At 42.3% G+C, this 15,034-nt stretch overlaps 1 protein-coding gene across 1 annotated transcript in view; it reads right to left on the bottom strand.

Annotated features, from left to right (window-relative positions):
* Positions 1 to 6,399, bottom strand: part of USP6NL (USP6 N-terminal like) — a 72,497-nt gene extending 66,098 nt beyond the window's left edge. Inside the window, 2 exon segments of the mRNA XM_062609302.1 lie at positions 155 to 228; positions 6,292 to 6,399. Of these exon segments, the coding sequence (XP_062465286.1) occupies positions 155 to 228; positions 6,292 to 6,349 (132 nt within the window). The 5' untranslated portion in view covers positions 6,350 to 6,399.
* Positions 6,400 to 15,034: the final 8,635 nt, after the last annotated feature.

Here is a 15,034-nt window from a genome sequence, read left to right as displayed (position 1 = left end):
CATCCAGAAGGCAATGTATCACAAAACCATCAGATCAGTACTACACAGTGTATTTTAAACAAAAGCTAGCAGGAATCATTATTCATTTTTGAAACAGACATATTACTAACACTAATTATAAGCTATCTTTAATATTATTATCAAGTTCACTTACTCTGTCATACTTGGCAACTATCTCTGCTCGTTCTTGGGCAAGTCTGATAGCAGCATCCTGCTCGGCACCTGCACCTGTGGAGAATTCAGATGATGCTGTTCAGATTCTCTCCCTTGAGAGCAAAGAACTGCAGCTAATGATCTGGAAAATCAGAGAGCCTACTTGGATGGAAAAATGCCAATAAAACAATTGTATCGAAGCAAAATGTGACCTCGGTTCATGTCTTGAGTGCCGTTCAGAGCAAAACACAATTACTGGATGGTGTCTGAGCTGCTCAGTTAGAATGGTCCCAGTTTTCCACCAAAGCAAAGGTCTTTTAAAAATAATACTCCACAACCCACTAACTGAAAGGCTGAAGACCATGGTAAAAGCTACCAGCGGCCAGTTCCACAAACGTTCACATAGGCAAAGAAAGGCAAAACATACACTAGTGGTTAAAGTGTGAACTATTTACAGGACTTGTAGAGAGGAGTGAAATACTGTTGAATGCTGAAAAAATACTGTATGACTTCAGCTGAGAAAATGCCTGAGACTGACTTCTCAAGACGCAGGGAAGTACATTGGTATTGGACTGGAACTGCAACCTGGGTAACCCAGAGCTGGAGTAAGCGTAAGGATATGACAAAAGGAAGCTCAATAGGCAGGAATAAATGGGTATGTGGGTACACACTGGACATCAGTGCACTGCAGTGGATTTTACTACAGCAGGGGACTTAAAGCACAGATAAATCTGGTTTGATGGAGAGGAGGTGAAGCAGGCTGAGTGTGTAACTGAATTCAGTTCTTCAGCTTTGTTCCCTTAGCAGAAACCATCTCTAGGACATGGACAGGAATGTAAAGAAGGCACCAAGAAAGCAAAAATAAGAAAGATGCTGCTTTGCATATTCAACAACATACATATTCAACTTCAACATCCCAAATGTGATGATTTTAAAACAATGAGGAACATCAGTTTTAATCAATGGTAAGATTGTGAAAGAGTTCATTGGTTTCCATTATTAAAAAGCAACAAACTCCAGATAAAGTAAAGCTTCAAAAAGGTTTGAAACAGTTTTCAAGCACACACTGTTATAAAAAAAAACTCAAGGCATATGTTTTTTTTGTCACTATTCAGTTCATGGCAACATAATGAACTTCAAGAATTGTATGTATCCACCATCTGGGCCATGACATAGAAAAACAAATCAGAAATTACTGTTCTCTATCATATGATTTTGTTAACACATTTGTTGAAACCCACTATTTCTTTAATAAGATTTATCTACAGATTTCTCAATATTTAGACAAGAAGTTGTGCCAAGGGGGCCTTCTAAGCTCTCAGACACTGAGCATGGTCTATCTTTCCACCTGAAGCTGAGCAGGATGCCCCATAGCAGACACAAACACCAGTGATGCTTTTCCCAAGCTTCCCCAAACTGTAAGTCTGACAGCTGCTGCAGAGCTTCCACTTATGATGTCCAGAAGTTACCCTCAGTTATCCTCATTCTGGCCCCTTCTGCCTGTCACCAACATCTGGCAATCATATCACTCCCATTTATTAGTGAAGACATCAAGCTCTGTCCTTTTTCCCCCCATGTGCACCAGAACCAACACAGAGGTATTGACACAGTTACTCAAGGGAGGTAAAAAACAACCTTTAACTCCATTTGCTTTGTTTGGAACCCCCACATCTCTGTGCCACATCACTGACAAGTAATGCCCTCCCGGTAAGAGGTAAATAGGCTCATTTTGGGTAGCTCAGCCTTTGGTGTTGTCCAAGCAGTGCACTTGTTCCTCCTGCTCCTTCCAGTGCTGGATCCACCTTTATTCAGAAGCCTAAAGAGGACTGCAATGCACAAAGCAGTTTGGCTTATTGTGACACAGTTTCATAGCAACTGCAGGACTCTGTTACCCCAGCTACCTACATGACCATTGACACACAACTCATACACCAACGACATCATCCTTCTAGAACCTTCCCCAGCATTGTCATCACACAAGGGCAGACACTGAACTCTACTCTGAGTGCATTCAAGCACTACATATTCCCCAAGACAGCTATAATAACCTGGGGGTTATCCTTTACTAGCTGCCACACAATGCCCACTAAACCAACGAGGTCCACTAAAGCTACCAAATCTACACTGACATGAAGCAGTAGACAAAGCCAAGTACTACTTTCAAAGTGAGAAGGTAAAGAAACCATAATAAAAATAAATTGCATTTTCTTTTGTAAGACACAAAGTGCTTAAAATGTATCTTTATAAAAGGCAAATCATAGGGTTTTCAAAAGTAAACTTCATGCTTGCTTAGGAAGCTGATGCTCCTGCAGAGAACTCAAGTACTGAGCAACCCTAATGATCTCTTTGCCAATGGACAGTTGTGATGGAAATGTTTACTTGTTTAAAGCACCACTGCTGCTGGGCTTGGAGAAAGGGGGAATAGAATTCTATTATGACTTTCCCAGTAAAGGAGATGTAAGATTTGATCTGACAAAGAGTGTGGCTGAATAATAAGGAGTCAATATTGTAACACAGTGGTTGATACATGCACAGCTCTTCAACAACACACATGTGGTAAGTGGCAGCAGCAGCAGCTGAAGCAAAGTTTAACCTTTGCTTAAAAGAATTACTAAGGTTGAAAGCATGGCCAGGGCTTACCTTCCTCTCCTCTGCACGAGTACCATAGGAATCAAACTTTGGCATGTTCTGTGCCTCACGACAATTCAATTACATTTAGTGGGGAAATTATCATATTCATTGCCTTGCAAATAATCCTCTTGACTTCCTGCCAGAATCATCTTAAACTTCTTGCTGCGCTAAGATAGTTTAATGTTACGTTAATCCATCCATACTGAAAACCCAGAGAACAGCTCAAGTTGGGGACGAGAGGTTATATTTTGAGAGGTAAGCATAAAATGTGATTTTTTTAATCTTCTAAGAGGAGTTATTTAAATATCCCCAAGTTAGGAATTGCACAATGATTCCTGATGAAGTACAAGCTAAATACGGGAACAAAAACAATTCTTCATGAAATACCTTCCTAGGCACAAAAGTACATCACTAGGAAACTGAAGACAGGTAACTGGTATTCTGAAGTCTCACCAGTTTTATTCAGTAAGTCTTATATAGCTGAAAGCAGTTAAAGATGTGAAATAACGGCCAATGCCAACCTCATGAAGTTCAACAAAGTGAAGTGTAAGATCCTGTGCCTGGGCCAGGGCAACCGCAGATACAGCTATAGGTTGGGTGAGACGTGGCTTGCTAAAACACTGCATTTCAGCCCCCTCCAAAAATCAGGCTTACAAGGTACAACAAGAGTGCTTACAACCCTGACAAGCAGCAGTGTCACACCTACCTCTGGAGAAAGGGAAACCAGAGAGAGAAAGGCCAGGAACAAAGCTTACTGAACAGTTAGCCTGATACATGTAACACTCAGAGAGTGTTTTCCCCTCACCACCTGTTAACCTATTTCCTACATTTACAAGTATTATAAATGTGTAAGTTTAGAAAAGCAGCATGCAAAGGAACTGAAGCATTGGCAGAGTCAGAAAACTGAACAGAATGTCCCAGTCTGTGATGAGGGACAAAAAAGAAAGAGGACTGACATAACAGCCAGTTAAGTGCTCTTCTGCTGCACTTCTAAATCAGGTTATCTTCGTTTTGTTGGGGCTGCTAACTCATGAACTGATGGATTTCAACTTTCAAAAGGATACTCGAGGATAGGACTAGAATTTGGTTCATTTTGCAACAACCTAATTTTAAGCTGCTAAACTAGACACCTATGGACTGCTGTCAGCCCTACAAAGTGAGAGAAGAGCACTGCCTAGCATCACTACATGCTCTCTTCCTTCAGCACTCTTATCAGTCTCTCCTTACCTTACCAACTCTCTAGGAGCTGAAAAGACACAATTTCTTCAGGAACAGAAAGTGGTGGTGGTATGTAAATCTAAGTACACAGGTAAAAAATTAAACTATTTGCACACAAGGACACAATCCTAAACAGCCCCAGTACTTATCTTCTGAGAGAGGAAATACATGATCTGGAGGTGCCAGTGTGACTGAGTAGCAGAAGATTTCCAACTGAATTCTGAGTGTTATTCTGCTCTCCACAATTAGCTCATCTCTGTATGTATCATATGCACATTTAAAATAAAACTCCATGTTTTTAAATCATGGAATCCCAGACTGGTTTGCATTGGAAGGAGCTTAAAGCTCATCCAGTTCCAACCTCTGCCATGGGCAAGGACCCCTTCCACTAGAGCAGCTTGCTCCAAGCCCCTGTGTCCAACCTGGCCTTGAACACTGCCAGGGATGGGGCAGCCACAGCTTCTCTGGGCACCCTGGGCCAGCGCCTCAGCACCCTCACAGCAAAGAGCTTCTGCCTAAGAGCTCAGCTCAGTCTCCCCTCGGGCAGGTTAAAGCCATTCCTCTTGGCCTGCCCCTACAGGCCCTTGTCCCAAGCCCCTCTCCAGCTTTCCTGCAGCCCCTTCAGGCACTGGAGCTGCTCTAAGGTCTCCCCTTCAGGAGCCTTCTCTTCTCCAGGCTGACCCAGCCCAGCTCTCTCAGCCTGGCTCCAGAGCAGAGCTGCTCCAGCCCTTGCAGCACCTTCTTGTCCTCCTCTGGACTCACTCCAACAGCTCCACATCCTTCTTAACCCACAGCTGACACAGGACTGCAGGTAAATTGCCTCTTACAGATGTGCAATAAATTTAAATAGAATAACAGAACCATTTAAGTTGGAGAAGGCCTTTAAGATCAAGCCTAACTATCAACACTGCATGTCTGCCACTAAACAACGTCCTTAAGTGACACATCTACACATCTTTTTAAATACTGCCAGCGATGGTGACTCCATCACTTCCTTGGGCAGCCTGTTCAGTGCTTGACAAGCCTTGTGGTAAACACATTTCCTAATATTCAGTCTAAATCTCCCCTGGTACACCTTGAGACCATTTCCTCTTTTTCTATCACTTGCTCCTTAGGAGCAGAGCCCAGCCCCTCCTGGCTCCATCCTCCTCTCAGGCAGGTGGAGGGAGCCATCAGGTCCCCCCTGAGCCTTCTCTTCTCCACACTGAACCCCCCAGGTCCCTCACCCCTTCCCCATCACACTTGTGCTCCAGGCCCTGGACCAGCTCCACTGCCCTTCTCTGGCCCCACTCCAGCACCTCAATGTCTCTCTTGTAGTGAGGGGCCCAGAGCTGAACACAGGATTCGAGGTGCAGCCTCACCAGTGCCCAACACAGGGGCACAATCCCTGCCTTTGCCCTGCTGCCACACTGGTGCTGATACAGGCCAGGATGCTCTTGGCCTTCTTGCCCACCTGGGCACTAGCTGCTCATGTTCAGTGGCTGTTAACCAACACCCCCAGCAGCAATGCTGAGAGCATCCTGCACAATGTCATCCCAAATCCTGGAATGATTTCTCCCTTTTTTCGTTCCTTGACCCATCTTCACGCTATGGAGCAGTTTAAAACCCCAGAGACTTGAACATGCCAATTTGTTTTCCATTACTTCACTCAAATTCTTGCTTGTTTGCACATTACACATTCCACTGCACAAAGAACTACCCTGGCACAAATTCCTGTGTGTCTGCAGGCTCTACCACCAGCTGCTACACATCTACACATCCAAAGCACATATCAGAGCAATAAACAAAACGTTTGCTAAGTCTCTGGTCATATCAAAGTCTCTTTAATACTCAGGCTGTTTATTTTCCTTCGAGTCCATTCCCACAAACAATGAAATAAAAGCCATGACGTGCATCTAATAGTATTTTGTTGTGGGTAGACAATGTTCAAAAGGAAAAACCTTGATAAATGCCTGCACATAGATATTAAGCTTGCTCTGAACAGAAAAGATTAAGTATTATTTATTATACTTTATTTTTCTCTTCAGGCAGAGAGAGGAACTTTTAACCTAAAGTGAAATAGTTACTTAGAAATCAATCTGTTTTACTCAGCAAGGGAAATTTGCTCAGGAAAACAGTATTTCCAAAAGCTAACTGAGCTACATTTCTTCCATCATTAAACATAACTACCTACTTTAATACTATTGAAGTATTTAAAACTCAGTTATCACTAATGTGAAAGGAGAGAGAAGTAAAACAACGCATAACAAACAGCTCAAGACCAGTACATAAAATAATACAGCACTTTACCAGTCTTCAGATTGCAGATTTCTGCCCTGTCCTTGTAAAGCTCTGGTTTAGTCTTCATGAAGTATATCTGTGTTTCTAGACCATATTCTGAATCAGTTTATCAAAAACAAACAGGGAAAGCTCTCCTCCTCCTCTCGCAGCACTTGCTCCACAGAACCAAACCACTTGACACGGGCTCCTCCTTTTTCCAGACACTGCCCCTCTACAGTTACATGAGCGGCAGATACTGGAACAAAGATGCTGTTTGTTAACGAGAAGTGTCATGCAGGCCCCGTGCTGGTGTCCTCCACCACAGCCCACAGCCCTGCATTCCAGCTAAGAATAAACAAGATGACTTGAACAAACAGCCTCAGAGGACACGGCTCCTGTGACACATCACTGTTATGCTCTGGGGTAAGAATTCGGACTGGGATTTACCCAAGCGCTGCATGAAAAGCACCTTATTCAAAGGACTTCCCAAAAATGGGGCTTGAAGTACCCTGTTTCTGGTAACTACTTAATAAACCATGGAATTAAGTAGCTAAAAAAATACACTTTAAATCTCTGTAACTGTTTGGCATTCTCTGCAACTGTGCAGTATTCTCTGCTTACAGGATGAAGATTTTACATGTTTTCTGTTTAAAACTCCCTTATTATTCAGGGTATCATGGAGAACTGAAATATTTGGGATGTCAGGAGTTGAAAAGAACATTTCTGTTGATGAAAGTATAAAGAAAATCAAGATTTAATATTGGCAGAATTCATCTGCATCCTGAAAAAATAAACCTCCATGCCCAATATTCAAGGACATACACATCAGGCCATTCTCCTGCACAGATTTTAGTCCTTACACATGATCTCTTAAGTAAAATATCAGCTCCTATGTGATGCTTACAGCCAAAAGCCAGCCAATTCCATTTCTTAACCTAAGCAAATCAGAGCACTCATGCTACCAGAGTAGCATTGGGAGCCTTGTGTGGGCTTCCAGGTCTTTCTTTCCAGCTCTGTTTTACCAACAGAAAGCCCATCAGTGGGACTGCTCAGCCTGGGGAAGAAAAGGCTCAGGGGGGTCTTATCGTTGTATATAAATACCTGAACAGAGGGTGCGAAGAGGATGGAGCCAGGCTCTTCCCAGTGGTACCCAGTGACAGGACCAGAGGCCATGAGCACGAACTCAAACTCTGGAGGTTCCCTCTGAACATCATGAAACACTTTGCTACTGTGAGTGTGACCAAGCACTGGCACAGGTCACCCAGGGAGGTTTGTGGAGTCTCCGTCCTTGGAGACACTCAAAAGCTATGTGGACATGGTCCAGGGCAACTGGCTGTAGGTGACCCTGTTTGAGCAGTGGAGTTGGACCAAATGATTATGATAGGTCCCTGCTGACCTCATTCTGTGGTTTCCTTGCATCCTGAAAAGCATTAGAATGCCAGGAACAGGAGATCTGATCAAGTGCGTTGGACTATTCTTTTTCTCCCCCCAGGGAATGGAAAAAGAAATTCTTTCAATTGTTTTAATGTTCCTCCTCACACTGCCTGGCAGAGTCCTGAGCCTGGAAACTGGCAGCAGCTCCTTGGTCATTACCACTAACTAGCAACCATGGAGCCTACCCAACCCCAAGTGTCAGTAGTTTGGTCTATGGCTTCACTATGAGTTTACACTGAGCTACTGTGATATCCACCACCAGACATGTTTACTTCAGAAGAGGCATTTTCTTACTGCCAACATCCGTACGCACACAGCAGGAATCTTCCTGCTACACAAAAGTCATCTTCCATTTTTCTCATGATGGAATTACTGAACTGGTTTTGTAAATCCAACTACTGGCTGTGTCCTTACCTGAAAGCGTATCTGTGGGGAAGACAAAAAGATCTCACACACAATGACAGCATGAGCACTCGTTCCAGGTTAACTCTCTCAAGAGATACCTTCAGCACCTAAAAACAACTCGCTCTTTAACATCACTGGTACTCTTTCATCACATATACCATGCACATTCAGCAATAACTAAGAGATACATTACACTGATATTTTTCTTCCATCTTCCAGGTTTAGCATATCTACTTCTGTGAGTGTTTTCAAGTAAAGCCTTACAGACAGATAATGCAAGATTTTGGCTTGGAAATTATCTATTCAGAAGCAGGAAAAAAAAGCTAGAGACGCAGAAAAACTATTCATGAAAATCATTATGTTCCACTACGCTTTGCACCAAAAACCCCAAACATTCCAACAGCAACACACACATTCTTTCTCTCCTTAACAATAAGCATTTCTTCTGAGTAGTGCGTCAGAAGAGTGGCATCTAACTACTCAGTTGTAGTTTTACTACATGAGGAGTAACAGGTGGAAGATATGAAAGTAAGGATTTAACTTTCCTGAAGAAACACAACTGATTTCTCATCTCAATGGAAATCAAGTTTCACTACAGCAGAACACTTGCATTCTGCAGCATCCCCTGTGAGATACTGCACAGTCACCAGTGGAAACTGGTCACTTTGGAAATCAGTAGAATTAACTCCTACTACAAACTATCTCCAAGCAATTTTCAACTGATCCCCAAAGGACTCAAAGCAAGAGCAAGGAAACCAAGGCAGCCCTGCTAAGCAATATTCCATAGAGGAAGCCTGTGTCAAAATATGAAATTAGAGTTTAGGAGTCCAATATATACTGCAAAGAATTTAAATCAACTACTCTTATGATCCTGCTTTTAAGCAGCAACTGAGTAAAGGACTTAGAAGAACTCTGCTAATATTCATCAGTTATTGCAATCTGTCTATGACTATTTTTAACAACACAGCCTTGCTAATATATATTAGTTAACAGAGCACTGAAAGAACTCAGAATAAACCAGCAATAAACCAGAAAAAGAATGCTATCTAATAAAACACAACTTGGCCTTTTACTTAGTCTTCATTTGCAATTATTTTTATATGCATTTCACATAAATAAGTACACCTTAAAACTTAATCATCTCCATCAGCTATGCCTACAACAGAGCCAGCTGGAAGCTGCAGTCTGAACACTCATGTCATCACCTCACTATTAAGCCTTATGAATGTTACCACAAGGGTTACACAGTGGAGTGACAAGAACTGGCAGGGTTCTACTGTAATTCCATTTTACAAAGTGGTGTGTGTGCAGTCCTGAGCCAAAAGAGAATTAATTTGCTGAAGGTTAACATAATCAGTTGCAAAGCCAGTAGAAACTGTAATTGCTAATGTGTGACAAGCTACAGTGAAAGGAGTAAACCCAATTTTGAACAATGCTCCTTTCTTCAAAGGAAAAGAGGAAAACAAACCTAGCACAAGCCACCCTCCTGCCCAGGACTCTGTCAACACCAGCTGAAACATTTATGACAGCTCCTAATAGACTTCACAAATGTAAAGACTTGGGCTGGGTATAATTTGGGGCTTGCAAGTAGTAAAGACTGGTCTGACTTGTGCAACAAGTGCCTCATGTCTTATGGCTAAGCTTAAGTCACCCTTTGTTCTCCTCCTTCCCAAGAGTGTAGTTGGTATCTGGCCTTTTCAACAGTCTATTCCTATTTTTCTCTTTCCTCACTGCTGTCAAAGGGCAGCATTATGACCATTCCAAGCTGTCAGTCACCTATACATTTTGTCTTTGAGGAGATGGAAAGGCTCTGCTGATTGAAGTCAAGTCAGCCCCACAAACAGCTGCCCAGGGGGTACATGGAACAGATTTACATTCTCCCTGTTCAGTGACATAGAGCAAGCCCTGTTTCTGCAACACACCATAACCCAGCAGCAAAGAAATAACAAAGATAGAGCCTTCATGGAAAAACACAGGTTTTCTGCTATATGGAAAACATTTTACAGTCTTCCAAATACTAAATTTCCTGGAACTCATACTGTGGCTAGACCTGATCCCGCTGTAGCATGTAATCTGTTTCATCTATAGCCCATAAGCACTACTCCCACACTCCCCTTGAAATCCATGACCTTTCCCAGTACTAGTCCCAGCTTTTACAATTAATGACTTCATCAAATATGCTGCAAATCAGCTGCTGTGTTACATGTGACAATCAGACACTTGACAGAAGCAGCATTGGCAGATTTTACCCTCAACCTGATGCAAGTCAAGTCATCCTTTCCACACTAGCGCCTTCTCAGGTATTTATAAACAAATTTAGCTGAAAATGCCTCTTTTTCTTTGATCCCTTGTACTTTAGAAGTGTATTACATCTGCAGTCCCTAGAGGCTTTTGAAAACAGAAATATCTCTTCTCTACTCATACTTCTTTTAGCCATGACAGGCCACTAAACATACAAGCAGAGAGATCTTTCAGCAAGACCAAACAGAAGAGTTCTCTGCACTAAATTTCCTCTTAGTTTTCCCAATGCTATACATCAGGATGACATACAAAAATCATTTCTTTTCCCAGCAACATAAATCAAAAACATTTAAAAACATATCTGAAATTTTGACATCATTTCAGATATAATTTCACATTTCCTCTATTGTAGACCTTTACTAGCAGTAGACTGTTAATGCTTCCACAGCACTAAGATTTGCAGTATCAATTTAAACACTAAAATGGTTCTAATATTTCAGATTCTGACACAAGGCAGAACATTTCACAGCAAGAGTTACGCTTCCCACATCAACAGACTTAAATAGAAGTAGTCAGATGCCACATGGCACTAATTGCATTAAGTCTGGCAATTAATCATTTTTATCTCAGCATTAGTCAAAGTTAATGGAGCAAACAATCATTACATTTTAAAATGCAGTGCTAATGATGTGAAGTTTCTTCCCAGCTTAAAGCATCACCAAAACACTCATGCATCCTCTGAAAGGAGTTTTTGAAAAGGGCTCTTCACTTTAGAGTAAGCTGTTTCATTTCTTCTCCAGGGACAGAGAAGTTGAAGTTCTCTGCTTGCAGAAGTCGCACCTATATTTGTATCATTTCACTGCCTAGAATAGAAAGGTTTGTTCCTCTACACAAACAACCTTTGAATACTGATGTACACACAGTCCAACTCATCATTTAATTACACAGCCAATTTAACTGATTAAAACAGGAAGAAAAGAAGGGCTTGGTTTTGTAGTAGGTGTTATTCTGTCACTTAATAAGACTATAAAGTTTCAAGCCAGCTCAGAAAAACACCAGCACTGACTCACATGGCAGGAGTAAAACTCTAACAGCATCATGGGGAAGAAGAAGAAACTCCCCTGGACCTGCCCAGCGACTGCAAGTATTACTTAATGGCTGACCCTACGTTCTTGCTCAAACAGGTTGCACCTGCACCCTTGTTGCTGCACCTCAAAGGAAGAGCAGTTACTGACAGCACCAGCTTTTACTCACGAGCTGCACATACATTGCCAGTCTGATTCTTCTGCCTTCTCTTGGAAGAGACATTATGAGGCACCCAGGGATGAGTCCATCCACAAAAGCATGAGAAAACCAGCCTTCAGGCACTGCCCACACTTCAACTTCAGTCTCAAGATGCTCTACCTGTCTGGGCATAGCCTCTGATGCAGGAGGGAGACCTCAGCAGTTATGTGGATGTTTTAAGCTCAGTTTCATCCCGATACACGACAGGAAAATAAAATCTTAAGTACTGCAGTTCTGTCAGGATAAAAAAGCATTTCTTGCTTTATTCCAGAAAAAAGTTATACAAGTTATTATAGGCTCCTGGACAAGCTGTTGTGATCCAGTGCATATCTGAGGTGCCCCTCCACCTATCACAGTGATACACTGAAGGAACCCTCAGGAATCACACAGTACTACCTACAGAAGAGCTGCAAGGTCCTTATATTGAGATTATAATTAAAGCTGAACATGTAAATGTTTCCACAAAAAAGATACTGAGTTACACACTACAGCTCTCCTCACCCTTGCTGAACAGCTTTCTTTAGTGTCTCTGTCCCTGAACTATTCATCTTTGAGCAGATAAACTCTTTAACTGCAGTAATAACCTAAATACAAACAGGATTCTCTAAGCAAATCCTATGAGAAGTCTGAATGGCACCAAGAAGCTCCTGTGACACTAAACCCACTCTTGGTGACTATATGGTAAGTTTGAGTAAGTCCACAAGAAGAAATCAAGGGAGATTTTGGTACCTGCCTGCTTATAGCATCAGTCATGCCTTCACAGCACAAAGGAGAGTTGCTTTGGAAGATCTCCCTAATCAGCTACTTAAAGTATCTGTCAGTCACCATTAAAAACTAAAATTAAATTTGGGAGAGGAAAAGAAAAAAAGAGACTGAAATCCCCTCTAAACGTTTGAAATTATCTTAATACAAGCACTATATTGATGGGATGTTGTATTTATGAAGCGGTTATAGGAAGGGCTGGAGGAACAAGAGCCAGTCAAATGAAAGGTAAACAAGTTCGTTGAGGGAAGAAAATGCTGCTATCAGTTTCTTCATCCTCGCTCCAAGAAAAGGAAGTCAGTGACAGACAAGGGGGTTCTGTTGTTTTCAGTTTCACTGCCTGAGGACTGGTAAACAGGACAAAGTAAACAGCCCCAGCATTTCCCATTCCAAACAGGAATTAGGGCCTCGCTGCCCTGTGCCATTCAGGTCCCAGCCTCAAGCTGAAGGAACATGCAGCAGAGGCTGCAATAAAGCCCAATGGCATACCCACCAAATGGAACTTGGGGTACATTTGTGCTGGCATTCAATACCAGTACAAATCCATCTGCACCAGTGAAAACATTTCTTAACATAAAGGATGCTGGGCTGCTTCAACAAGGGCGTCACCAGCAGAGATAAAGATGTCATTGGCCCACACTGGCAGCACTTGTCAGGCCACACCTGCAATACTGTGTTCAGCTTTGGTACCTGCTCTACAGAAAAGCTGTGGATGGGCTGGAGAGTGTCCAGAGAAGGGCCACAAAGATGATCCAAGGGAAGCCACGTGAGGAAAGGCTGAGAGAGCTGGGTTTGTTCAGCCTGGAGAAAGAATGGCTCCGGAGAGCCCTTATCACCATGTTCCAGTATTGAAAGGGTGGCTACAAAGAACATGGAGACTCCTTTTTACAAGGAGTCATGGGGGTGATGGGCACAAGTTATTTTGGGGAGAATCTGGCTGGACACAAAAGGAAATCTTTTCATACTGAGAACAATCAGCACAGGCCACACTGAGATCCCATTATCACTCAGGGGCAAGGACCAAGCTGCAGTTACACAGGACCACAAAGCAAAAATAAAAGGCATTGTTTGACTATTTGCTTTTGAAGGGTAACACAGGTTAATACAAACAGAATTCTCCAGAGGTTTGTGATCTTACTTGAAGGAGGTGTATGTGAGATGTACCACTGGGTTCATTCTTTGGATACCCTGAAAGTGTTTTACAAATAAAACAATTATTACTTTATTCTACTGTTGCACAAAACCAAGTACTTTAGTAATCAATGCATCAACAGATAACGTTAATACTTTTTACTAATTTAGAGTAGGATTACAGTGAGGTGCCTTAATGACACTCACAGAACCACCATCAAGTTTTCAATCCTACCTCTCTCAAAAACAGAAGTTTATTTCAGTACTGATGAAATATGAAGAGGTTCGAGTACTCACTGCAATGGCCTTAGGAAGGTTTTGTTACAAGACAAACACAAAGTTAATTCTAGTCCAGGCCTTGTGCACAGGCATCAAGCAAAAACCCATTTATTTGTTAATGCTGAAGTCAATGATGCACTAAACCTACCGATGAAGATCCAGCCTTTTACCACACTATAGTGTTATAAAAAATCTCTCCAGAAACCTAAATGCACAACCCCAAAAAACCTGACCATTTGTCACAGACTCTCGTATCTCGTGAGAACATGCCCCAAAATGGCTAAAAAGTGGTTCTGAACTCAGTACACAGAAGAAAGTCTACTTCATCTACCCTGAACACTGATGCAATACTTCAGCAACACCTATTTCAAGTTACAAGGATTAGATCTAGAATAATACACAAACAAAGCCTTTTATGGATGTCAGTCCCACTCGACCACCTGTTTCACTCCAAACAGATCCCTTTCCAGTCTCTGAAAACCCTTTACAGAATCCAAATCCACAATAGGAGTGAAGACTTGGTTGAGCCCATGGGGCTGCATCTGGGAAAACAGGCTTCCACAACCCAGTGAAAGCAGAGGAACTGCAGAACCCTCCCAAAGCGCAGGCACAAGCTGTCCTCTCCAGCAGGGAGCATAGGAACAGCATGTCTCTACTTGGGGAAGCACAAGTTGAGATTTAAACACAGATGTGTCCACTGTCTGCTCTGTGTGTGTACACAAGCAATGAGGATATTCAGCACTTTGGGAGCGTTCAAGTCCTCCTTTGTGCAGCCTGGACAGATCTGGAGCAACAGGGCTGACTGGTTACCCAGACATCAACAAACATGAGAACTGAACCCTTCACAAGAAGATAGCTTTGAGCTCGAACTACAACCAGCAGATAGAAAACTTACTGAACAAAGCACTTAGTACACATAAATCACCTTTAAATCCTCTCTCTTTGACTGTAGCCACAGTGGTCAGACAAGGAACCCTCCCATGAGGTGTAAAAATCATTCTAAAAAATCAGCTTCACAACCCAAAATTTAAACCCAAAATAACTTGGGAGGGAAAAATCCTATCTTGGCTATGACCTTGGTTCCCTCTTACCTTACCACTGAAGACATTTCTTCAGTATACATTAAAATCCCAGCTTACAGTTCTGATGCTACTATAAACAAAACCAAAGGATCAGCTTGAAACAGGGAACTCTAATGCAGTAAAGCAAGGCATCACCTCTGCAAAAGTATTCCCAA

This window comes from Pezoporus occidentalis, unplaced genomic scaffold (genome assembly GCF_034315485.1).
Source record: "Pezoporus occidentalis ecotype Australia unplaced genomic scaffold, CSIRO_AGI_Poc_V1 ctg136, whole genome shotgun sequence".
Lineage (NCBI taxonomy): Eukaryota > Metazoa > Chordata > Aves > Psittaciformes > Psittacidae > Pezoporus > Pezoporus occidentalis.
This window is presented reverse-complemented; position numbering and strand designations above follow the sequence as displayed.